Consider the following 26,264-nt stretch of genomic DNA (forward strand, 5'->3'; position numbering starts at 1 on the left):
GGGTCCACTGTTGTTTGTCATATACATCAATGATCTGGATGATCATTGATGTATATGACATGGTGTGGTAAATTGGATTAGAAAGTATGCAGATGATACAAAGATAGGTGGTGTTATGGATAATGAAGTAGATTTTCAAAGTCTACAGAGAGATTTAGGCCATTTGGAAGAGGGGGCTGAAAGATGGCAGATGGAGTTTAATGCTGATAAGTGTGAGGTGCTACATCTTGGCAGGACAAATCAAAATAGGACGTACATGGTAAATGATAGCGAATTGAGGAATGCAGTTGATCAGAGGGATCTAAGAATAACTGTGCATAGTTCCCTGAAGGTGGAATCTCATGTAGATAGGGTGGTAAAGAAAGCGCATCGTGTGCTGGCCTTTATAAATCAGAGCATTGAGTATAGAAGTTGGGATGTAATGTTAAACTTGTACAAGGCATTGGTGAGGCCAATTCTGGAGTATGGTGTACAATTTTGGTCGCCAAATTATAGGAAAGATGTCAACAAAATAGAGTGAGTACAGGGGAGATTTACTAGGATATTGCCTGGGTTTCAGCACCTAAGTTACAGAGAAAGGTTGAACAAGATAGGTCTTTATTCTTTGGAGCACAAAAGGTTAAGGAGGGACTTGATAGAGGTCTTTAAAATGATGAGAGGGATAGACAGAGTTGACGTGGATAAGCTTTTTCCTTTGAGAGTAGGGAAGATTCAAACAAGAGGACATGGTTTGAGAATTAAGGGACAAAGGTTTAGGGGTAATATGAGGGGGAACTTGTTTACTCAGAGAGCAGTGTGGAATGAGCTTCCAGTGGAAGTGGTGGAGGCAGGTTCGATTTTATCATTTAAAAATAAATTGGATAGGAATATGGACGGGAAAGGAATGGAGGGTTATGGTCTGAGTGCAGGTAGATGGGACTAGGTGAGAGTAAGTGTTCGGCACAGACTAGAAGGGCCGAGATGGCCTGTGTCCGTGCTGTAATTGTTATATGTTATATGTTATATATATGTATGCTGTCTCTCTCTGTCCCTATGTGCTCTTTCCGGAAGTGGATTGTGGAAAGACTGTACTGAGATCATCAGAGACCAGAGATCCTGTGTAGGATCTAGCCTGACCCATCAAGCACAAAAAAAACAAACTGCTGGAGGACCTCAGTGGATGCACCCTCCACAACCTTTGGTGGCAAAAGAATGGTCTAGATTACGAGTCAAGGCCCTACAAAGGGTTTTTTTAACATCGACCATTCCATTCCCTCCACAGATGCTGCTTGACTCGCTGTGTTCCTCTGGCAGATTGTTTTTGTGGCTGCAGATTCCTGCAACTGCAGTCTCTTGTGTCCTGATCCTTTACGTTTCCATTCCCTGGAGCCAAGTTCATTTAAAGTTTTATCAAAAGTTTTAGAAATCAAAAGCATGACTGTTGATTGAGCAAAGCAGGGACAGAGTCAATGGCATGTCTTAGATTAATTTAAAATTGTGGGCACTAACAACATTTTGAGAGCAAAAATCAGTATATCACCTTTTAATGTAGAGTGGTCTAAAATCATTAGAATGCAGGGATTTATTTCCAAGGTAATATAATACACAAACTTGCTCCCTGTATGGGGACAAAACCTGTACATGCTGGAAATACAAAATAATAAGCAGAAATATTGAAAGGGGTCAGTAGGTCAGGCAGCGCCTGTGGGGAGAGCAACAGAGTCAATGCGAAGATCATTGGCAAAAAAGTTCTGGCAAAGAAGCTTTGACTTCAAATATAACTTTGTTTCTCTTTCCACAGATGATATCTGAACTTTCAGCATTACCTGTTTTATTAAAACCCAAATATTCTGGAGGGACTAAGCTGGCCAGGCATCTCTGACATAATGTTACAGGTTGATGGTTTTACACCAGAATTAGCAATGTCCAGTCTACTTCAAAACTTGTTTTTCTGGAAGTATTCTATTGCTGAGGTTGGTTTAGGATTTTGCAGGTTGGTTCAAGAACCTGATAGTTCTAGGAAAATAGCTGTTCCTGAACTTGATGGTGTTTAAGAAGGAACTGCAGAAGCTGGAAAATCGAAGGTACACAAAAATACTGGAGAAACTCAGCGGGTGCAGCAGCATCTATGGAGCGAAGGAAATAGGCAACATTTCGGCCCGAAACGTTGCCTATTTCCTTCGCTCCATAGATGCTGCTGCACCCGCTGAGTTTCTCCAGCATTTTTGTGTACCCTGAACTTGATGGTGTGGACATTAGCCTTCCGTACCTCCTGCCCAATGACAGCCTCGAGAAGAGGGCATGGCCGAGGTGTGGATTCGTGATAGTAGATGCCACCTTCTTGAGGGAACACCTCATGTAGATGCTTCTGATAGTGGGGAGTGATGGATCGGCTGCACCTGTCACTCTCTTCAGCCTTTTATGTTCCTGTGCTTTGAAATTGCTTCACCAGGCCATGATGCAACTAGTCAGGATACTTTCTCCAGTGCATCTGTCGAGGTTTGTTAGAGTATTTGGTAACATACCAAATGTCCTTAAACTTCTCAGAAAGTAAAGTTGCTGGCATCCCTGCTTCATGATTACATCTATGTGTTGGGCTCAGGATAACACAGACGTTAATTTGTTTATTGGAACTTGAAGCTGTTACTTTATCAGTGCCGACCCACCAATTAAGATTGGTGACTGGTCTCCCAACTCAACTCATTACCACCCATGATTATGCCTTCCACAATGGTATTGTCAGTGAATTTTAGATGCCAATTGAGCTGTCCTGGCAACACAGTTACCAGTTACCTGTATGAGTGTAAAGAAAATGGAACTCAATACACAGCCCTGAGCTGCACTGTGTTCAGAGTCAGTTACCGAACCACACAGATTGAGGTCTTCCAATGAGGAAGTCAAAGATCCAGTTACAAATCGTGTTTCATTTAAGACAAGTTGTTTTGTATGATTTATCCCTAGTTGCAACTTGATATTGCTTCAATTATTACACACGTCACTACACAACCTGTTCTTTACAAACACTACAGAGCACTGGAAGAGGATATTTGCTGCAGTAAGTTCACAGGCTAGATGCAGGAAGATTGCTCCCGATGTTGGGGAAGTCCAGGACAAGGGGTCACAGCTTAAGGATAAGGGGGAAATCCTTTAAAACCGAGATGAGAAGAACTTTTTTCACACAGAGAGTGGTGAATCTCTGGAACTCCCTGCCACAGAGGGTAGTCGAGGCCAGTTCATTGGCTATATTTAAGAGGGAGTTAGATGTGGCCCTTGTGGCTAAGGGGATCAGAGGGTATGGAGAGAAGGCAGGTACGGGATACTGAGTTGGATGATCAGCCATGATCATATTGAATGGCGGTGCAGGCTCGAAGGGCCGAATGGCCTACTCCTGCACCTAATTTCTATGTTTCTATGTTTCTATAAGTTATAAGAGCAGAATAAGACCATTCGGCCCAACAACTCTACTCTGCCATTCAATTATAGCTGATCTATCTTTCCCCCTTAACTCTGAGCAAAGAACAACACCTTTGCTCTTTCCCTTTCTGTAGATAATCCCATTTCAGACCTTAAGAGTTAACACTGTTTCTTCACAGATGTTGCCTGACCTGTTGAATATATCCAGCACTTTCTGCTTTTATTCAAAGATGACTAAAATCTCCTGGCCTTTACTTTAGTCTGATATGGTTAATGTTCTCTGCTTGCAGCTTTGGGAAGCTGAAGGAATTGGAAGCTGAGGAGCAGGATGAGTGGCTGCTCCATGCCGTGGAGTTGGCTGATACTTCTCAGTCTCTGGTCATTGCAGTTGGCAGGTAACTATAACTCAACACACATTTTTTCCAGCAATTGTTTATTGAAATCACATTTATTGTGTGTCAAGCTGCACTTTTACCAGGGCAATACTAAACCTCTTATTGAAGGATCTATTGACTTCCATTTCTCCCCCTACTCCCCAGCTCACCCTATCTACATTATTGTTTCCTTATTTCTGTTCATAATTCTTCTTTCTCTTCACTGTCTTCACTGTTTTGTCCTCGGGCATCTTTCTTTCCATTCAATTTCCTATTCTCTCCACCTCTCTTTATCTTCCACTCCTTCTCCCCTCTCTAACGTTCCCCGTCTCGCTGTGGTTTTCATGTGTTTGTTTGTTTTTTAGTTTCCCAAGCTGTGCCAAAGGTTTCTGAGATTTCCCCTCGCTATGGCGGAAGGAATGGGGCAACCAGACTGACGATCAGAGGGGAAGGTAAGGAAGATTCTGCTCCTTTGCCGTGAGTCTAGCTGATGAGCTGCACTCCCACTGCTACTAACCCATTTTGAATTTTTTGACAGGATTCTCAGGAGAGAATCAGTTTGATTACGGAGCAGGAAATGAAGAGCTGGGCAATAAGGTGCAGCTGGTGTCACAAATCAGGTCCATCCCCTGTGATGTGGAGAGAGATTCCAGCCATGAAAAACAGATATTTTGCTACACCAGGTAATTCAATCAGACTCAGTCAGCAATTCAGCAATTCTTTATCTTACAGAACATTCTCATACAGAGTTCTGCCATGTCCATGTATGGTAATATTAAACCTCTGTAGTCTCTTCCAATTTCAGAAAAGCTATTGTCCATATTGTCCCAGTGAGATCCTGCCGACTACACCAATGTTAAAAACCGATTTGCTTCAAACAGACAATACAATTAGTAATAAAAGCAATAATGTCTTTATTTCACCAGGCCGGTGTGGGAGACAGCTCTGAGTATGATAACACAGACACAGAGCTCCTCATGTTCCACACAAAGATGTAATGTTCAATCAGATGTACTTTTACCACAACAGCAATTCAGTAATTTTTTATCTTACAGAGCATTCTCGTTCAGAGTCCCACCATCACCATATATGGTAATATTAAAGCTCTGTAGTCTCTTCCGATTTCAGAAAAGCTATTGGCCATATATGGTTTAGCTCAAAGAAGGACCATTCAAGCGCAGATTCAAGCGGTCTGTATTTCAATCTAGCTGTATACTTCTAAATCTACAAGCAGAGTGTCCAATTTGTAAGCCAGAGGCCCATCAAAGAGTCAATGACGCAGCCCTATCGTTTCCAAAAATCGTGTTGCACGGCAGATGTGTCCCCCTGCATTAACTTTACATCACCTACATTTGGCAGAGCCGTACTGTCTACTAGAATCTTTGGTTCTGTGGGGACCAATGTGCAGAATTCGCAAGCTGCCATGCTGGCAGTAATGTCAGCCAGGGCATTCCCTTGGGAGACTTTGTCGTGGCCACTCGAATGGGCATTGTGCTTGAAAATGGTCAGGTGGACTGGGAGGGGTAAGGCTTGCAGCGGCTGGTGCAGTAGCCAGCGCTGTTTTTAAATTGCAAAAGTCGTCTTCTTGTTGGAATTAGACAATGAATTGCTGCAGTGCCTTGGCAGAGGCAAGGGGTGACAGTAGTTTAGTATATCCACTGCTGGCAGAAATTAATCAAGCCCAGAAAAGCCCTCATCTGTTTAGGAGTGGTCATGCTGATGTGGTTCACAATGGGATCCACCCGGGTGGGTGTCAATTCTTGTTCTGTAACACTGAGCAATATATCAAAAATTTTACTTGTGTCTGCCCATGAACTACCCTCCATTTGGGTAGAATGTAACCCCGGCAGTGAAAGGCTTTTAGTAGCTGAACAGTGTCCTCAGCATACTCCTTTGGTCCTGTACTTGCAAGCAGAAGGTCGTATACTGTTGTATTACTGCTGAGCCGTGGGGCAGCCTTAGGGTCTGAAGTTGTTTCAAGATTATTTTAAACTATGCAGACTGTTGGTTGCGGTTAAAGTTCAGGTCTCCTGTATAAGTGTGATACATTGTCGTAATTCTCTCCCAGCAATCAATAGGTTGTTGCAGGCATTGAGTCAGGGCGGTGAGCACAGCCTCAATTCTTCTGGGGTCGTCAGGGTACAGTGCCTCGAGAGCCGCCCAAGTTGCAGCATTCAAGAGGGCCTTCCATCACGCCCCCTTAGTGGAATTTTGGATGGCGGACGTTAGGGCAAACACATCCCTCGTGGCTGCTTCATACATGGTCAGCGTCAACCGTATATAATTCGCAAACCCTGGTGGGTCTTTAATTCGGTCTCGGGCAATTTTAGAGATCAACAGCATCTACTGCGGCTTCCAGTGGCTGTATACATGCATTAAACATTTTAATAAGGGAGGGAGAGAGAAAACGGGGAATTACAGACCAGTTAGTCTAACATTGGTAGAGGGGAAACTGCTAGTCAGTTATTAAAGATGGGATAGCAGCACATTTGGAAAGTGGTGAAATCATTGGGCAAAGTCAGCATGGATTTATGAAAGGTAAATCATGTCTGACGAATCTTATAGAATTTTTCGAGGATGTAACTAGTAGAGTGGATAAGGGAGAACCAGTGGATGTGTTATATCTGGACTTTCAGAAGGCTTTCGACAAGGTCCCACATAAGAGATTAGTATACAAACTTAAAGCACACGGTATTGGGGGTTCAGTATTAATGTGGATTGAGAACTAGCTGGCAGACAGGAAGCAAAGAGTAGGAGTAAACGGGTCCTTTTCACAATGGCAAGCAGTGACTAGTGGGGTAACGCACGGCTCAGTGCTGGGATCCCAGCTATTTACAATATATATTAATGATTTGGACGAGGGAATTGAATGCAACGTCTCCATGTTTGTGGATGACACGAAGCTGGGGGGCAGTGTTAGCTGTGAGGGGGATGCTAGGAGGCTGCAAGGTGTCTTGGATAGGCTGGGTGAGTGGGCAAATGCATGGCAGATGCAGTATAATGTGGATAAATGTGAGGTTATCCACTTTGGTGGCAAAAACAGGAAAGTAGACTATTATCTGATTAGGAAAAGGGGAGATGCAACGAGACCTGGGTGTCATGGTACACCAGTCATTGAAAGTAGGCATGCTGGTGCAGCAGGCAGTGAAGAAAGCGAATGGTATGTTAGCATTCATAGCAAAAGGATTTGAGTATAGGAGCAGGGAGGTTCTACTGCAGTTGTACAGGGTCTTGGTGAGAGCACAACTGGAGTATTGCGTACAGTTTTGGTCTCCTAATCTGAGGAAAGACATTCTTGCCATAGAGGGAGTAGAGAAGGTTCACCAGACTGATTCCTGGGATGTCAGAACTTTCATATGAAGAAAGACTGGATAGACTCGGCTTGTACTCGCTAGAATTTAGAAGATTGAGGGGGGATCTTATAGAAACTTACAAAATTCTTAAGAGGTTGGACAGGCTAGATGCAGGAAGATTGTTCCCGATGTTGGGGGAGTCCAGAACAAGGGGTCACTGTTTAAGGATAAGGGGGAAATCTTTTAGGATCGAGATGAGGAAAACATTTTTCACACAGACAGTGGTGAATCTCTGAAATTCTCTGCCACAGAAGGTAGTTGAGGCCTGTTCATTGGCTATATTTAAGAGGGAGTTAGATGTGGCCCTTGTGGCTAAAGGGATCAGGGGGTATGGAGAGAAGGCAGGTACAGGATACTGAGTTGGATGATCAGCCATGATCATATTGAATGGCGGTGCAGGCTCGAAGGGCCGAATGGCCTACTCCTGCACCTATTTTCTATGTTTCTATTACTGCCGGTAGACCATTTGGTCCGGGTTCAGCCAATGGATTGGGCTTTGTTCTTATTGGCATTATCTTTTTACTCTTTTTAGTCTTTTTAGTTTTCTGTTGTTTCTCGGCCTTGCATTTCCTTTGCGCTTTTTGTTTCACTCTCTCACTGATGGATTCAATTACTGCTCCTCCTTCCTCTTCTGCCTCAGCCATTTCCATTCTTCTTTCTCATCTTCCTTTTCAGTTTCCAAGTCACTATCAGTATCATTTTCTTCTGGGGGTGCCCTTCACTGTAGGGGTGTCAGAGCTCCTGCTGCTAGTGACTGGTGGCCAGGGCATATGGTGGAGGTGGCGTACACCATTCACAAATTTGTTCCTCAGCCCCCCAAATTTGTTCCTCATCCCCCTCGAATTTATTCCTCATCCCCTCTTCTATAAACAGGGTTGCAATGCCAGACAAGAGGTCCCCAGGGATATTTTGCTTAGTTTTCCATTCTTTTGCATTACCAATTGTTTATTATTCTGTTGGCCAACCGTATTCTCTTTTTTAAGAATCTTTTCGCCTGATCATCATGTAATCTGAAGAAGGGTTTCGGCCCGAAACGTTACCTATCTCCTTCGCTCCATAGATGCTGCTGCACCCGCTGAGTTTCTCCAGCATTTTTGTGTACCTTCGATTTTCCAGCATCTGCAGTTCCTTCTTCAACATCATGTAATCTTTATGTTTTCCCGGATCCAAATAACACATATGCTGTACTGAAGCTCCCACATGTAACGGAGCTCCCACATCACTCTTATCCTGTCCCATTATTCGGCTCTATATCAATAAATATTTTCCATGGGTAAATATCTGACCTGTTCAATTTCTTTTAAACATGATTATTTCATATTAATTTCCACAGGCTACCTTTCCTAGCCTGACCTACTCAATCCATTAAATTTACACAGACCGCACGTAGTCTGACCTGATCAATTGAAAATATTCCACATATATATTATATCTGAACTGCTCAATCAATAATCATAAAAATCTTCTTACATTACATTGTCTATCTAAAGGATCTTGGCAGGGAACCAGATCAACCTCAGACAAGGGGCCATGGTATTCCAGGGCACTCTAAGGAATTCAGACTCAATGGATTCGATAGTGCACTTTTTACTCCCCTCGAGGACCCGGTCAGACCGCAGCCTCTTAATCAGTCGTCAGAGAAAGTCAGAGCAAGATCCTGCCGACTACGCCAATGTTAAAGTCCGATTTGCTTCAAACAGACAACAACACAATTAGTAAAATTAGCAATAACATCTTTATTTCACCAGGCTGGTGAGGGAGACAGTTAACACAGACACAGGGCTCCACGTGTTCCACACAAAGGTGTAATGTTTAATCAGATGTACTTATACCCCAACAGTGAGCAATTAATAATAATAATAATAATAATAATAATAATAATAATAATAATAATAATAATAATAATAATAATAATAATAATAATAATAATAATAATAATAATAATAATAATAAATACTTTATTGATCCCCTCAGGGAAATTCAGATGTTTTCTCTTAACTTTTAACCGAAGGAAGATGCAAATATGCAGTTTGTTTTGTCTTATCAGTGTATTAAGTTTGTTTTCTTCCTACATTTTACCTTTTGAATTCAGCAAATCTTTATCTTACAGAACATTCTCGTACAGTCCCACCATGTCCATATATGGTAATATTAAAGTACCGTAGTCTCTTCCGATTTCAGAAAAGCTATTCAGTTTTCAGTATTCAGTATTTACTTTAATGTCATTTTAACGGAGTACGTACACAGAAGAAACGGAAAAAAATTCTCAATCAGTTCCTGTCAGTGCAGTTAATAAAAACAGAATAAATACATATAGCTTTAAAATTAAAATTAACATATCTAAAATAGGCCTAAAAATTGAAATATCTTGAAATTAATTGAAAAATTGAAAGCTATTGTCCATATATGGTTTAGCTCAAAGAAGGAGCATTCCTTAACTCTGCAGATTCAAGCGGTCTTGCTTCTGACCTTGATGACTCATCACCTGAGCATTTCAATCTAGTTGTATTCAGGCTAAAGGGCAAGGTACTTAGTGACCGTACATTTCAATCCAGCTGTATTCAGGCTAAAGGGCAAGGTACTTAGTGTCTGTACATTTCAATCTGGCTGAATATTCAGACTAAAGGGCAAGGTACCCACTTTATATGCTTCTAAATCAACAAGCAGAGTGTCCTTTTTGTAAACTACTGAACTTCATACTTTAACTCTTTCAGTTCCACCAGTTTGTGTGTGGTCTCACTCTGCCAATGGAAGAAACCAAGGTTGGACAGGCTGGTATAAGAATGAGAAAGGGGATTTAAATGATTAGCAAATGGGAGCTAAAGCAGGTCTTGGGGAACAGAACACAGGTGTTTGGTGAAAAGGTCACCTAATGTCTGTTTGATCTGAAAGTAGAGGAGCCCGATTGTTAGTACCAAATTCAATGGACGCAGTTGGAAAGATACAGGTCTCACCTGGAAAGGTTATTAGGGTCGCTGAACAGTGGTGAGAGAGGAGATGTAGGTGAAAGTGTTACGTCCCCTGTAGTTGTAGAGGAAAGTGCCTACGGAGAGGGAGGGTTGGGCGGGGAGGGATTAGCAATCCAAGGAGTGGCGGACAGAGGGACATAACACTGTTGTGCCTTCCCAAGCCCCTATTCGCCCTAACAGTATTACAATCACAGTCACAGAGGCCGACGTCAGAAGATCCTTCAGAGGGCTGTACACTCGGAAAGCGCCTGGACCTGATGGTATAGCCAGTCATGTTCTCAAAACCTGTGCAGACCAACTGGCTGGAGTTTTTGCGGACATTTTCAACCTCTCACTTCCGAGGTCTGAGGTTTCCTCCTGCTTTAAAAGGGCATCAATAATACCGATGCCCAAAAAAAGCAAGGTAACGTGCCTCAATGACTATCGACCAGTACTAACGTCTGTAGTGATGAAGTGCTTTGAGAGGTTGATTATGGCGCATATCAACTCCTACCTCAACAAGAACCTTGACCCACTGCAGTTCGCTTACCTCCACAACAGGTCAACGGTGGATGCGATCTCACTGGGTCTCCACTCCGCTCTGGACCACTTGGACAACAAAAACTCGTACATCAATCAGGCTGTTGTTCATAGACTACAGCTCGCGTTTAATGCCATCATCCCCTCCAAGCTGGTTACCATGGCTAAGCTGGCCATCCGTGAGTCACGGCACCAAGCGGAAGAGGGCTCTGCCTGAGCGAGCTGCCTGCCCCTTTTCCGGGGTTACGTCCGCACTCGGGTGGTACTAGAAAGGGACTACGCGCTGTCCACAGGCACCCGGGGGGGTTTCCGGGCCATTGGGCACCGAGAGGGGTTGAATGTATCCTGGACAAGGATTATAATATAGTTGTTTAGTCGTTTACTTAGTATATTTGTTTTGTCTTGTACTATGGTGGTGGGTTCCGTTTTGTTTTACTGTGTTGTAAATACTATTTTAATATTTGAATAAATATTTTTGATTAAAAAAAAACAAACCTGGTTACCAAGCTCACGGATCTGGGTCTCTGCGTATCCCTCTGCAATTGAAACCTTGACTTCCTCATCCACAGACCACAGTATGTCCGTATTAGTGAAAATATGTCATCCTCAATCAGCACGGGAGCACCTCAAGGCTGCATGCTCAGCCCCCTGCTGTACTCACTCTATACTCATGACTGTGTAGCTGGACATAGTGCGAACTCTATCATCAAGTTCGCCGCCAACATCACTGTTGTGGGACGGATCACAGATGGTGATGAGACAGAGTATAGAAGTGAGATTGACCGATTGACCAAATGGTGCCAGCACAACAACCTGGCTCTCAACACCAGCAAAACCAAGGAACTGATTGTGGACTTTGGAAGGGGTAGGATAGGGACCCACAAAACCCATTTATATCAAATGGTGGAAAGGGTCAAAAACTTCAAATTCCTGGGCGTGCACATTTCCGAATCTTTCCTGGTCCCAGCATACTGATGCAATTATAAAGAAAGCACATCAGCGCCTCTACTTCCTGAGAAGTTTACGGAGAGTCATTATGTCAAGGAGAACTCTCTCGAACTTCTTCAGGTGCACAGTGGAGAGCATGCTGACTAGATGCATCGTGGCCTGGTTTGCCAACTTGAACGTCCAGGAGCGGAAAAGACTGCAGAAAGTTGTGACCACTGCCCAGTCCATCACTGGCTCTGACCTCCACACCATCGAAGGAATCTATCACAGTCGCTGCCTCAAAAAGGCTGCCAACATCATCAAAGACCCACACCATCCTGGTCACACACTCATCTCTCCGTTGCCATTGGGAAGAAGGTACAGGAGCCTGAAATCTGTAACATCCAGGTTCAGGATCAGCTTCTTCCCCACAGCCATCAGGCTATTAAACACAACATCAAATAATCTCTGAACAATAACAGTCTATTATTAATATTGCACCTCATCTGTTTATTTATTGTGTATACATGGTTGATGGTCAATAGACACACTGAACCTCTATCTCCCGTTCTGTATTATGTTTACTTGTGCTGCAGCAAGTAAGAATTTCATTGTCCTATCGGCAATACATGGCAAATAAAACTCTCTTGACTTGACTCGACTCTGAGGAAAGTTGTTTTGTACAATTTGTCACCCTTTGCATCTCAATATTGCTTTATATCAATTATAACCCACTTCAGTAGATAACTTCCACCTGGTTAAATCCCTTTCGAGTACAGAAAGAGTATTCAGACACTGTATCTCTTTTGTCTGTCTCTGTTCCTGGTTCCTTTTCGCTGATGATATCACATCAAGTAGGAATCAGCCGCGTGCAAGGGGCTTCAGAATCATAGTCTGTTGCCAATCGTAAACCACAGAGAGGCAAGGTCCTTAGTGGGCAGTTATCCCTGGGTGGATTTTCTCTGCCACAAGTGGCTTTGGAACCATCTGGTCAAAACAATAGATGCTGAAAACACAGGGTGGGTCTGGAAGCAAGAAAAAAATAACATTTCAGGTTGTTCACCCATCACTGTATGTGATGTCACTGCATGTCATGTTGTCACTTGTGGGCGGAGCACCAAGGCAAATTCCTTGTATGGGAATATTTGGCCAATAAACTTATTCATTCATTCACCCATCACTGAAACCAGCATTTAAGATACAGGGATGGGATGGGCAGAGAGATCTGTTGAGTATTTCTGGGGTATCACAGTTGCACAGCTGGAAGTGCAAAATCCTCACAGTTTCAGCAACCTGGATTCAACTCTGACCTCCTGTGCTGTCTGTGTGGAGTTTGCACGTTCTCCTTGCTGATTTCCTCTGGATGCTGTAGTTTCCTCCCACATCCCAAAGACGTGCACATTGCTAGATAGATTAGCCACTAGTTTGCCTTTGGTGTGTGGGTGTCTGGTTGATCTTTGATCAGAATGTGGGGGAGTAAAATAGGATTAGTGTGGGATTGGTATAAATAGGCATTTGATGGTCAGTCTGGACTTGGTGGGCCAAAGGACTTCTGTCTGTCTCTATGACATCTACTTTGTTTTAAATTTCCAACACCGCAGCATTTTTCTTTTGAATTTGCCTTAAGGTATTTGCGTTGATAATCCTTTAAAATAAAAGCTGTTGTTGTGACTGCAATGAATGTTCTTCTTTATTTCAGGCCCCTACCAGTTGACACGTACTCTGTTGTAGTGAATGTGGATGGGGTTGAAGCTAACCAGCGGATCACCTACTATGTGAGTGAAATGTTTTCACCCTCACCTGTTGCTTCTTGCAAATCTGGCAAGATTGTGGGAAATATGAATCAGATTTGCAGTGTGATCCAAATGAAGTATAGTTTGGTATTATGAACAGGCCTTTCCAACTGAAAATCAACACCATGATTTCACCAGAACTAATTCATGACTTTTTTTTTCGCAGGTAAGAGATTATAATACCCCAACCATTGAGGAGATTTCACCAAAGTCTGGACTGCCAGGTTTGTGCTACAGTGTGTTAATTGTTTCATTCTCAGTCAGAGAGCAGAATCTCTTCACAACATGCACGCTGCATGCATGTCTGTCCACCTTCCCATGGAAAGGTCATAATCAGGGGAGGCCTTCTTCTTCTTGCGTATGGTGTGCACAGCCTAAAGTTGTAGGACAACTTGTTCTATTTGATATTATTTGATTGTGCACACCAGGTTGATTGCATTTGTCGAAACAGGGCGGACCATGTGAAGGTTGCAATCTCCCACCCCAGGGGAAGCCTTAACTGATAACCATTGGTCTGTCTTACACAAGGACACAAGAATGATCCCAGGAATGATTGGGTTAACGTATGATGAGCGTTTGACGACATGGAATTGTACTCGTTGGAGTTTAGAAGGATTAGGGGGGACCTCATTGAAACTAACTGAATAGTGAAAGACCTGGATAGAGTGGATGCAGAGAGGATGTTTCCACTAGTGGGAGAGTCTAGGACCAGAGGCTGTAGCCTCAGAATAAAAGGAAGTACCTTCAGAAAGGAGATGAGAAGGAATTTCTCTAGTCAGAGGGTTGTGAATCTGTGCAATTCATTGCCACTCTCATCTTTGGGGGTGAAATTAATGGATATTTTTAAGGTGGAGATTGACAGATTCTTGATTAGTAGGCGACTTAGGCGATTTTTCAGCGGACTGCCAGCGACTGTCAAGTTGCCGGCAGTCGCCTGAAAAACCGGCAACTGGAACGGCGACTGTCAGAGTGGAACACACACACACACACACACACACACACACACACACACACACACACACACACACACACACACACACACACACACACACACACACACACACACACACACACACACACACACACACACACACACACACACACACACACACACATCGCTAACTTCACCAGCCCATTATGCAGGTGGGGGACAGGGCAAGCGGGGGGAGCGCTGTCTAAAAAATTCACACAGTGCAAAGCTAAGGTGATACAGACACACACTGCGATGAACACAAAGGTTGGCGCTGTAATTAAGACCGCTAAAGCACAGTGTACGTCTTTTAAAAGAGGGGGGAGGAGGGAGAATGAGTGGAGACAACTTTTAAGAAGCCAGAGATACACGGCCGTGACGCTCGGCGGACATTAAACATTACCGGTCGGTTATCCTTGGTTCTAAAAACTACTGCTCACCTTTTTTTCCCAATGAGCGAATGAAATTCACCGGTCAGCGCCGGCTACAACCCACGAGAATCTCTGAGAACCTCCGACCTCCTGGCGACCCACCTATGGTACGGGAATTCCCGCTACTCTCCATGGCGGCTTCATTCTAGTCGCCGCTAATTTTTCAACACGTTGTGAATCTATGAAAATGTTGAAAAATTTGCGGTGACCATAATGAGGTTGCGACTTGTTCTCAGAATGCGGGAACTCCTCGTAACCATGAATGCGACTCCCTGGCAACTACCCACGAACATGCGGCGGCCATGTGGCGACTGCATAGTCTCCTGCAGTCGACTAAAAAGTCGCCTAAGTGGGACAGGCCTATTAGGGTGTCAGGAGTTATTGGGAGAAGGCAGTAGAATGGGTTTGAGAGGGAAAGCTAGATCTGCCGTGATTGAATGATGGAGTAGACTTGATTATTATTATTGCTTTATTTATATAGCACATTTTAAGTCAACTTGCATTGACACCAAAGTGCTTTACATAAATTAAATAATAAATTTACATACAAACCATAGAAAAAGGTTAAAAATAAATAAAGAAAGAAAATGGACACAACACATTATAGAGTTCAACACAAACATCCCCCCACAACAGAATCAAAAATGTCCACTGTGGGGAAAGGCAACAGAAAGTTAAGTCCACTTCCTCTGAAACACCCGAGGTCGGGGCCCATTTGTGGCCTTGCAGCCAGTCCGATGATTTTCAGGGCCCTCTTGCCGTGAAGATGGAACACTGGCGTCGGGTGAAACAATTCCTCAAGCGGCTTGGAAAGTCTGGAGTGGCTGCCTCCTCCCCGGAGACCGGAGACCGGGGCACTCGTAGACTTCAGGCCGCGCCGACCCCGGCGAACTCGATACCTTGGCCTAATTCTGCTCCCGTAACCAATGAAATTATGACACTGTTGGTCTCATTGGCTCAGGCAATTGTTCCAGTTCAGTCAATTGCTGAGTGGAAGCTTTTTCCTACTCTACAGCCTCTACACCCACTTCCAGTGCGATGCTCTTTCATTGACAATAATGGAATAGTAAAATGATCTGTGCTCATTGTTCACATGGACAAAACCAGGCAGCAACTTCAGGAATCTGCACAATCAGAGTAAAAAGTGGCAAAAACAGGAGTCATTCACTGATCCATTCACTTTCTGTCACTCACACTCTCATCACACTCCTACTGTTTTGGAGCTTTTTAAAGCCTCAAGACTGTTTGATGAAGAATATGGTGTATTCTCCAAAGAGTTGTCTGATTTAACAGACCACAGCAAGCCCATACTTCACTTTCAACCCAGGGACCTTAGTGACTTCTGGAGAGGCCAGAATGGACCTCCACTGAATATATCTGTGGTGTGACAACATCCCTGAGAGTGTGACACCCTCCTTGCACTCCACTGGAGCATTGGCCAAGGTGACGTGATAGAGTTTCTGGAGTGGGACTTGAACCAACGTCTCTAAAAGTAGATTTCATATCGTGATGTTCTAACGGCAAACTGTGGCTCAATGTTGAAGATCTTCATCTTCCAACTTTCTTCACTATTGCTAATTTCATTCTGGTTCCTAGGCCAACTCATTACGATCCGAGGGAAAATTGTAACTGACGTCTATAGTAGTAATGATCCACTGGACACCAACCAGAAAAACACCAAGATATTGAGGTAACAATTACAGTGTTCCACTTGTCTGTTCACTGAACGCAGCCTTGCTATGTGGCTTAGTGTTTGCTTTAGTCAAGGTGTTTGTGTGACATTAGATATGAAGTGACAAAGTTTGATCTGCGATTTTTTTTTTCCTTCATGGTTTAACCCTGGAGTCAATAATTATGTATGGTCTTGGTTCATGATGCAATAAAGGAATTCCATGAGTGAAAAAATAGTCGCTGGAGGAACTCAGTGGGTCAGGCAGCATCTGTGGAGGGAAATGGGCAGATGAAGTTTCATGTTGGCACCCTTCTTCAGACTGATGGACTATTATTGTGTTTAAGAAGGAACTGCAGATGCTGGAAAATCAAAGGTAGACAAAAATGCTGGAGAAACTCAGCAGCATCCATGGAGCGAAGGAAATGGGCAACGTTTCGGGCTGAAACCCTTCTTCAGACAGATGGACTATTATGTTGCACTGCCTCCTGAAACGTTTCAAACATTTAATCAAGGGGAGAGGGGAAGGCAAGGCTAAACAAAGCCTTCCAGTGTATCTAAGCATATCACTGATCAGGGATTTCCTTTTATTCTCCTGACCATATCCTTCCCTTGTTCAGGGTACAAGGGTTATGATGTCATTTGTAGTTTGATAATGGTAGAAAGCAATACATATTTGTCTGTGTTTTTCAAAAAGGTTTGAAACCAGTAATTTATATTATTAGAAGTTCAAGTTATAAACAGAAATTGCAAATACTATTGGCCACAAATGATTAACCATGTGTCTTCTTTCCAATCCCAGAGTCTACGCTGGAGGAATGCTCTGTGAACTTCTTCATCCGGACTCGGATATCTTGTGAGTTTCTAACTCTGAATGTAGTGTCGCTTTGGGTGAGGAAGTTCCACTACCTTTTGATGCATAATCTGACCCACAGCACACTTTGTTGAAAGCAACTTAATAATGGTTTATGTTCCCAATTTTTTCCTAACTCATTCTGAACTTTGTGAGTTATATCCCGCAATCCCAGGGCCAATCCTAGTTTAATGCCAGATTAAAGTTTGGCACTTTGTGTTTTACATTGTTGTACAGTTTGTAGTTGGAATGAAACTCTCTGTGTATACATCACCACTGGATCTTTAATCAGCTTCTTCCAACCAATGCTGTCTCTCCGGTGCTGACTGTTAGGTCTAGTCTTGGTGAGTGGAAGCATTGGTTACTGGGTGCCCCATTTAATGTTTCAGCCTTCACCACATGTTGTCCGACCATCTCTTGATAGTGTGTGTTATTGCAGGTATGGTGTGAAACGTGACTACACATCCAGTGAAAGAGGCATTATAACATGTAAAATGACTGGAACCTATGTTGGTAAGACATCTAGATGTTTTGTTAATGATCTATATGACATTGTCAAAGGAGGAAGAGGCATACTATTTTAACGTTTAAATGTTGATTTCAGGTCACCATAATATGAGCTTCATTTTGGATAATGGCTTTGGAAGGTAAGCAATTTTCAACAATGTTTACAATAGAAATAGTAGACCCTTTGCCATTGTAGGAAGCTGTATGTGTACATACCAACATTGATTCCTGTACAATTATCCAGCGGTAATTACATAGCTCCAGTTGCTATTTGCTTTTCATGTGCTTTAACCATATCACAGCTGTGGTCAAAGTCATGAACCTCAGATTCAGATTCAGATTCAGATTCAATTTTAATTGTCATTGTCAGTGTACAATACAGAGACAGCGAAATGCAAAAACCTAAACCTAAGCCTATTGCTTTATTTGGATAAGAATATTAATTTATGATCAAATTTTGTTATGTCATTTTTAGAGCAGACCTGATATTTTGGGATTAGATTTGCTGGATGGGAATGCCATGCACATTGTGTTTATCTGAGTATTCTGTATCACCAGTGGGCACACATAACTCTCTCTCTACATAATATACTTGTACATTATATATGAATGCTGCAGTTGTGCAGTGAATTTTCAAATACTTTATTACTAAGTCCATTACTTTTTGTGAGATAGTCTTGACATTAGATTGAAATTAACTTAATATTCACATCGGTACCAATCAGACTGACGTCTTTTTTGATTTAACTGCGAGTTCCCTGTTTTTGTAGGTCTTTGCCTGATGCGAAAGCTTACTTTGTTTCCTCACTCAATAAACTCAGCATGTTTCAAACTTATGCAGGTAAGGACACCACCATTTGCTTGGGTTAACGAGCTGACAATCTGAGGAAAGACATTCTTGCCATAGAGGGAGTACAGAGAAGGTTCACCAGACTGATTCCTGGGATGTCAGGACTTTCATATGAAGAAAGACTGGATAGACTCGGCTTGTACTCGCTAGGATTTAGAAGATTGAGGGGGGATCTTATAGAAACTTACAAAATTCTTAAGGGGTTGGACAGGCTAGATGCAGGAAGATTGTTCCCGATGTTGGGAAAGTCCAGGACAAGGGATCACAGTTTAAGGATAAAGGGGAAATCTTTTAGGACCGAGATGAGAAAAACATTTTTCACACAGAGAGTGGTGAATCTGTGAAATTCGCTGCCACAGAAGGTAGTTGAGGCCAGTTCATTGGCTATATTTAAGAGGGAGTTAGATGTGGCCCTTGTGGCTAAAGGGACCAGGGGGTATGGAGAGAAGGCAGGGATGGGATACTGAGTTGGATGATCAACCATGATCATATTGAATGGCAGTGCAGGCTCGAAGGGCCGAATGGCCTACTCCTGCACCTATTTGCTATGTTTCTATGTTTCTATGACAATGAGTGACGATCTCCTCCAACACCATTATCACTGTGTCACTGTGTGTGGACCTTCTTTTCATTACCTAGTAACGGATGATAACAAGAAAACTATCACTCAAGATGCACTGGAAGTATTGGGTCCAATAACCAGATAGTCAAAGGAATCAGCTTTAAAGCAATCTTAAAGGGGAAGTAAATAGATTGTGGGAGGAAACTGCAGGGTTCTAAAAACCAAATGGTACAGTGATTACATTTTGGGACGACAAAGGAGCACAGAGATGTCGGGGTGTTACCGGATTGGATGTACTTGTGATAGGGAATGGTGAGGGCAAGGAAGGATTTGGAAACCAGGACGAGAATGTGGATAACAAGTGAACTCAGTCATTTCACCCTTTTACCGAGAGTCATACTCAGAGTACTTTGGATCAGAGTTCCCTCCCCAGGGCCACAGACACGCATGCATGTCACTTTATCAGGAAGAGTCATGGTACAATGTGAAGTCTTTTCATGCAGCTACTGCGTGGTAAATTTTCGTTCACATGGTGAAGTTCAGTCGTTGAACAAATTCTACCCATACAAGATAAGATGTGTATAATAAGATCATGAGGAGAATAGAGAGGGTAGTCTTTTATCCAGAGTAGGGGAATCAGAACCTGAAGACATTAGTTCAAGGTGAGAGGAGAAAGATTTAATAAGAATCTGAAGGCAACTTTTTCACACAAAGGGGGGCGGGCATATGGAATGAGCTGCCACAGGAGCTAATTGAGGCAAGTGCTATAACAACATTTAAAGACATTCGGATGGGTACTGTAAATGGACAGGAAAGGTTTACAATGGTATGAGCCAAATGCAGGCAGGTGGGACTAGTGTCGATGGGGCACCTTCGGCAGTATGGGTAAGTTAGGCTGAAGGGCCTTGTTCTGTGCTGTATGACTGTGACTCTTTAACTAAGATGCAGGAAACTGAAGAGGTTATTGCTCAATGTCTGTGGCTTCTTGACCCCCTATCCAAGCTCCTTTCTCCCACACACCTATCCTTCTCTGCAATGGAGCCTACCATTCAAGGCTTCCTTCAGCAGCAGGTCTGAGACATCAGCTATGGGCCCACTGCCCATAATCATCATAACTCACCGTAACTCACCTCAGCAGAACTATGATTGCTGAACTTGTTTGTCCAGGAAATTCCAGAATGAAGAAGTGAGGCCCTCAGCATCTGGGATGTAAGGGAACTTGGCTGGACAATAACACATGCCTCTCCCTCAAGTCCCCCTCACCACCCCCAGAAATGCCTGCAGCTTTTTAGAACTGGCTAAGCGCTGGCCCTAACATTATTAACATACAATAACATTAAGTAAAAACATTTTAAAATAATTAAAACAAGCAATGAGCAAATCATTTAAAATATGTAACGTCTATTTTTTCCCCTTTATTCCTTACTGATTGACACAGAAGGAAGCCAATCAGTTCATATAGTCGCTGTTAGTCCCAGCAGGGCAATCCCATTAGTGCCAGTTCTCAACTTATTTCTCTGCATGATTGCAAATGATTCTCTCAGCTGCCCCTCATCCCTCCTCAGTTCTCCTGCCACTCAGCTTTACTAAGAGGTAGTTTACATTGGCCAATTAGCGTACCAGCATGTCTTTGGGATGTGGGAAACTGGATCACCCGAGTAAAGGGTCACAGAGGGAGCGTGCAAACTCCGCACAGACAGCATCCGAGGAAAGGATCAAACCTGGTACCCGGGCTGCATGCTACACTACTCTATGGTTTCTATTCCATGAGCCCTACAATCCCATCAAATGAATGAACCCATGGGTCATCTGTCTGGTGTAACCAATCGCAGGATCCAGGACTGGGTTCCCAGTAAGTGCTGGAAATCTAATTAAACTCTTCTGTTGGAGACCATACAAAGTCTGGTGGGTGAGTGCAGCTGGGATAGGGAGGGGATAGGTGTGGGGATAGGTGATGAGAACAGGAAGAAGGTGGGTTACATATGCGGGTTGGGAGAGAGCTGGGAAAGAAGCTGATGTATGGGAGAGAGCTGGGGGCTGAGGTAAGGGAGATATGTGGGAGAGTGCTGTGGGTTAGGAGGAAGAAAGGGCAGGGATAAGGCAGCAGTGGTGGTAGAATGTTGGACCTCCATGGCTGGGGTTGTTGTGAAAGTTCCTCCACCTCCTGTGTAACTCAATATGCCGGCATGTGTTTGGGAAAGGTTATTAGCTGGCTATTTATTTCATACTTGGCAGGTTTATTAGACAGCTATAAAAATACTTATTGGATGAAGTTGCAGAGGTTTTACTTGCAAGAAAGCATAAAGAGTCAGAAAAATTCCAGATGAAATATAACTTGTAGTAAAAGTGTCACCTGAGTAATTGGATTGAAGCATCTGCCGTGGTTTATGGTGCTTCAGCCTGTAGGCAGAACTGTGCTTCCATGTCAGTCACAGCTTACAAAGGAATACAAATTTACAAAGATCTAGTTCACTGCATCATTAACCTTTCTCTCAGGATCCATGCAGAATGCATTATCAGCCCCTGTTTACAGGAGCCAGTACTCCTCAACAGTCCATTGAGTGAGGACTGATGCCCAGGGTCAATCTTGTGTTCTATAACAGAAAAGGAGTGAGGTTACAGCAGGAACTGATCATCATTGAACCATCATCCAGTGAAATTACGAGCTGACAGCAGCCCTTTCCAGTTTGTCTCTGGCATACTAATGTAAAATCAAGTATTTTCTCTTTAATGCTGCACTTTCCACTTCCACTTTATTATTGAATTCAACAACTGACAGAATTGACGGTGCTGACAGAACCAGAGTAAACGGTAGCTAGGACGCTTCCTGACCCAAAACATCACTTATCTATGTTCTCCAGAGATGTTACCTGACCCATTGAGTTACTCCAGCACTTTGTGTGTTTTTTTAAAAATAAACCAGCATCTGCAGTTCTTTGTATTGACATTAAATGCTGCATTTGTTCTCCAAGAGGTGACTGGGATCTACCCGTCTGAAGGGAGTATGGAAGGAGGCACTCGGCTGACCGTGAATGGGAGGTTCTTTGATGAAACGGATGCCCCAGCCAGAGTTACTGTGGCGGGTAAGTACTGTGGGATCCATGACAGATGCATGAGCCTACAGTGCCCAGACTGCAGGCTACCACAGAGCAACCCAAAACTGTTTCCAAGTGTGGAAAATGTGGGAGTCAATTTTGCAGAGTCAACTTCCATAGTCAGTCATGTAACACTGGTTAAGGAATACTGTTGACCACAAGGAAACCTGTTTTTACTATTATTTTATATGCCGCCATGTAGTATTTCATTGAGCAAAAGATATCTGGTGTCATCTAAGAGGTGGTACTTTTGTGTGGTTCTCCCTCAATTCAGCATTGAAGCATCTTTTTACTAAATTGCCTGGATGGGATAAACCCATAATCTCCCGTATTCACAGGTGAATACATAGAATAATAGCGCAGGAGGTGGACTTTTGCCCCGCCATGTCTGTGTTGAACATGATGCCAATGGGATATGCTCAATTTATTGTTAAAAGACTCTGTGGTAGTCAGTCCAACTCACCTGGGAGTCTCTACCCGATGAAAGCTGTTGCAAATTTCTGATAACCAATGCTTACTAAGCTTGTTCCCATTGACCTTGTGGAATCAGTAAAACTATCCTATTGCGCTAAATTAACTTTTTAAACCTTTACTATTTTTCAATACAATTTGTGAATTAAAATAGGGACTTTCTGGAGAGGGCAATCAATAGCCAGTGATATCAACTCATTTTATTTGAAAGTATCCAGGTTCCTGTGAGCTGAACGACTCATCCAATATGTTCAATAAATGAAAAGGTTGCCTTCAATTAACAAAAGAAATTGCATTCATGTTAAATGTAGATCTAAACTCTTATTAATATTTTGGTTTCTATTTGTTTTTCATTGTTTTAAACAGATCTAAACTGTGAGACTCTCAGTGTCAACGCAACTCAAATTATCTGCCTGATCCCAAAAGAAAGCAATCTTTCCACAACAGTTTTCCAAGGTAGTTTATTTTTTTAATTAATATATTTTCTTCAAAAAAAAATTGTAAATATGCCATATAATTTATATATGTCAAAATACATAAATATAATGGTCATTAAGATTTTGGCCAAACAATAATTTGCTCTTTCATACATTTTTCCACAGTGGGTCACCTCACATTTCCCATAATTTACTCCATCTGCCAACTTTTCGCCGTCACTTACCCTACAGATCTATGTCCTTCTGCAGGCACTTTGTGTCTGCCTTACAATTCACTAACCCACTTATGTTTACATCATCAGCAAATATGGCTACAGTTTACTTCGTATCTACCAGACTGATTCCTGGGATGTCAGGACTTTTATATGAAGAAAGACTGGATAGACTTGGCTTGTACTCGCTAGAATTTAGAAGATTGAGGGGGGGATCTTATAGAAACTTACAAAATTCTTAAGGGATTGGACAGGCTAGATGCAGGAAGATTGTTCCCGATGTTGGGGAAGTCCAGGACAAGGGGTCACAGTTTAAGGATAAGGGGGAAATCTTTTAGGACCGAGATGAGAAAAAACATTTTCACACAGAGAGTGGTGAATCTGTGGAATTCTCTGCCACAGAAGGTAGTTGAGGCCAGTTCATTGGCTATATTTAAGAGGGAGTTAGAAGTGGCCCTTGTGGCTAAATGGATCAGGGGGTATGGAGAGAAGGCAGGTACAGGATACTGAGTTGGATGATCAGCCATGATCATATTGAATGACGGTGCAGGCTCGAAGGGCCGAATGGCCTACTCCTGCACCTATTTTCTATATTTCTATGTTTCATCCAATCTAGCTTATAAATGGTTAAGTCTCTGATCTCTGAAGTGCCCCAATACCTTCTGATTTCCAATCCAAAAATGAACATTTATTCTACTTTCCGTTTCTGCTCCTTGACCACCCATCTACTCATGCCAAAACTGCCCCAAACGCATGCCACAAATGATCTGGTTAATGGTGTAACCGATATGTTAATGGAATGCTCTGGTATGATCATTCAAGCACAGTTCAGTAGATAGTTTGTTGATTTAATATCTCAGTCTTCCTTCAGCCATAGATTTGCACTCATGTCTGCAGTGACTCGTGGACCTCTGAAACAAAGGAGAGAACCCTGCCAGTGAGCTAACAGCCCACTTGCAAAATTGGGTTGTCAGACTGGTGTGCAAATTAATACTTTATAGGAAGTGGTTATAATTTAATTCACTCTCTTGAATAACAAAACTCAACAACATCATGCATTTGATAGGCTTGATTGGTCAGGATAAAGCTCCACAGTGAGATAGAGCATAAACTGCATAACATAAGAGTTAATTATATAGCTCATGTACATTTGATGTGTGTGTCCATAAACAACCTGTTCAGCTCAACTAACACTGTCGTATGCACATTCTTGAAGGGAGCTATTGGAGCTATTCAAAATTGTTGGAGCTATTCAAAATTATCTTTCATAAACCATGTAGAAAAACATACTTTTTTGAAGTATCTTTTACAACCTCATAACATCCCAAAGCAATTTGGAACCAATCAGGTATTTCTGAAGACTTGCCCAATGCAAACATTTATTGGTGCCCAGGGCCGGCCTTAAGCCAATTGGACCAATTGCTCCCAATTGGGCCCCGTGCTAGGCTGGTGGGCAACACATTCTATCCCCTCAGCAGCCACCCCAGTAGGTGAAATTCCTCACCGACAACAACACAGCCCTGCGGTTAACTCTCAGTACTGTCAGTGATGGAAATGAGGGGATACGCAGGGGGACGGCGTTCCCCTACTTTTCAGTTTCCAGCTCGGATTTAATGAGTACTGAGGAAAGATTGGAGTCATTTATCACATGATTCAACTGCGACAAAAACGATTTGTTAACTGCCACTGTTAGCACTTGTTAACAGCCTTTAGTTAACACGTAGTTATACAATGTGTTACCAATACATCGATCTGCATTCCTCAGTCAATATAATTGTGTTTTGACCAAGTATTAATGACGTGGCGTTCCTTTTAATAAAATTTACGGCAGAATTTCTTAAAACCTACTGTCATTAAGGGCTCCGGACCGCGAACACAGGCTTCTTCCTGGTGTGCAGGACCAGTCATTCATCCACGTTGTTTTAAGAAGGAATTGCAAATGCTGGAACAATCGAAGGTAAACAATGCTGGAGAAACTCAGCGGGTGAGGCAGCATTTCACCTGCTGAGTTTCTCCAGCATTTTTGACCATTCACGTTATTTGGTAATTTGTACCGGTCATTTAGGGATGTTATATGAATTTTTTTTAAATAAGTTTATGCGTGTTGTTTTCTCTCTCTCTCGTTCAAGGTTAGTTCTTCTGTTTGCCTTTATTTGCTTCAGTTTTATTTAGTTTTATTTAGCTCGTGGTTGTAGCTTTTGAACGATTTAAACGTATCGGATTTTTTAAATTCATACAAATTCATAGCGTTGCCCGAGCGCCAAATCCCTTCAGCTGCACCTGCAACTGAAGCTATGGGTCGATTAGTAGACCTTGAAGAGGCATTGACACTTTGATTTTATGTCGAGCGGTAATAGAGAAGGGCTCCGGACCGCGAGCTCACAGACTGAATGATACAGACGTCCTGACTGAAAATCACACCTTTCTGATCAATTATTTTAGGATAGGCCTTTCTAGAGAACATGCTACTTTTTGCTTTACCCATTTTCAAAATATAGAATTTTGAATTTGGCGTTTGATTGGTACAAGGAGACTACGAAGCTCGTAATATCTATTTTTTTTACACACTAACTTTCTACACTTCTACTATTATGTATGTATATGGCAATTATGGCTCATGGAATTTTCTCCCACATTACGTTATATTCATAACAACATATTTAAATACGTGAAACTTTCAATCTTTCTCAACCGCTTAAAAAATGCCTGAAGAAGGGACCCGATCCTAAATGTCGCCTAGCCATTCCCTCCATAGATAGACACAAAATGCTGGAGTAACTCAGCGGGTCAGGCAGCATCTCTGGAGAGAAGGAATAGGTGATGTTTTGGGTCGAGACCCTTCTTCGGACCCTCCATCGATCCAGCCTGACCTGCTGAGT

At 42.7% G+C, this 26,264-nt stretch overlaps 1 protein-coding gene across 1 annotated transcript in view; it reads left to right on the forward strand.

Annotated features, from left to right (window-relative positions):
- Positions 1-26,264, forward strand: part of pkhd1l1 (PKHD1 like 1) — a 178,669-nt gene that overhangs the window by 16,937 nt on the left and 135,468 nt on the right. Inside the window, exons 3-13 of the mRNA XM_033020374.1 lie at positions 3,684-3,784; positions 4,133-4,219; positions 4,306-4,450; positions 13,235-13,310; positions 13,486-13,552; positions 16,326-16,419; positions 17,201-17,254; positions 17,691-17,764; positions 17,856-17,898; positions 18,529-18,599; positions 22,143-22,253. Of these exons, the coding sequence (XP_032876265.1) occupies positions 3,684-3,784; positions 4,133-4,219; positions 4,306-4,450; positions 13,235-13,310; positions 13,486-13,552; positions 16,326-16,419; positions 17,201-17,254; positions 17,691-17,764; positions 17,856-17,898; positions 18,529-18,599; positions 22,143-22,253 (923 nt within the window). The remainder of the gene's footprint in view (positions 1-3,683; positions 3,785-4,132; positions 4,220-4,305; positions 4,451-13,234; positions 13,311-13,485; positions 13,553-16,325; positions 16,420-17,200; positions 17,255-17,690; positions 17,765-17,855; positions 17,899-18,528; positions 18,600-22,142; positions 22,254-26,264) is intronic.

Source organism: Amblyraja radiata, chromosome 4 (genome assembly GCF_010909765.2).
Source record: "Amblyraja radiata isolate CabotCenter1 chromosome 4, sAmbRad1.1.pri, whole genome shotgun sequence".
Taxonomy (NCBI): Eukaryota; Metazoa; Chordata; class Chondrichthyes; order Rajiformes; family Rajidae; genus Amblyraja; species Amblyraja radiata.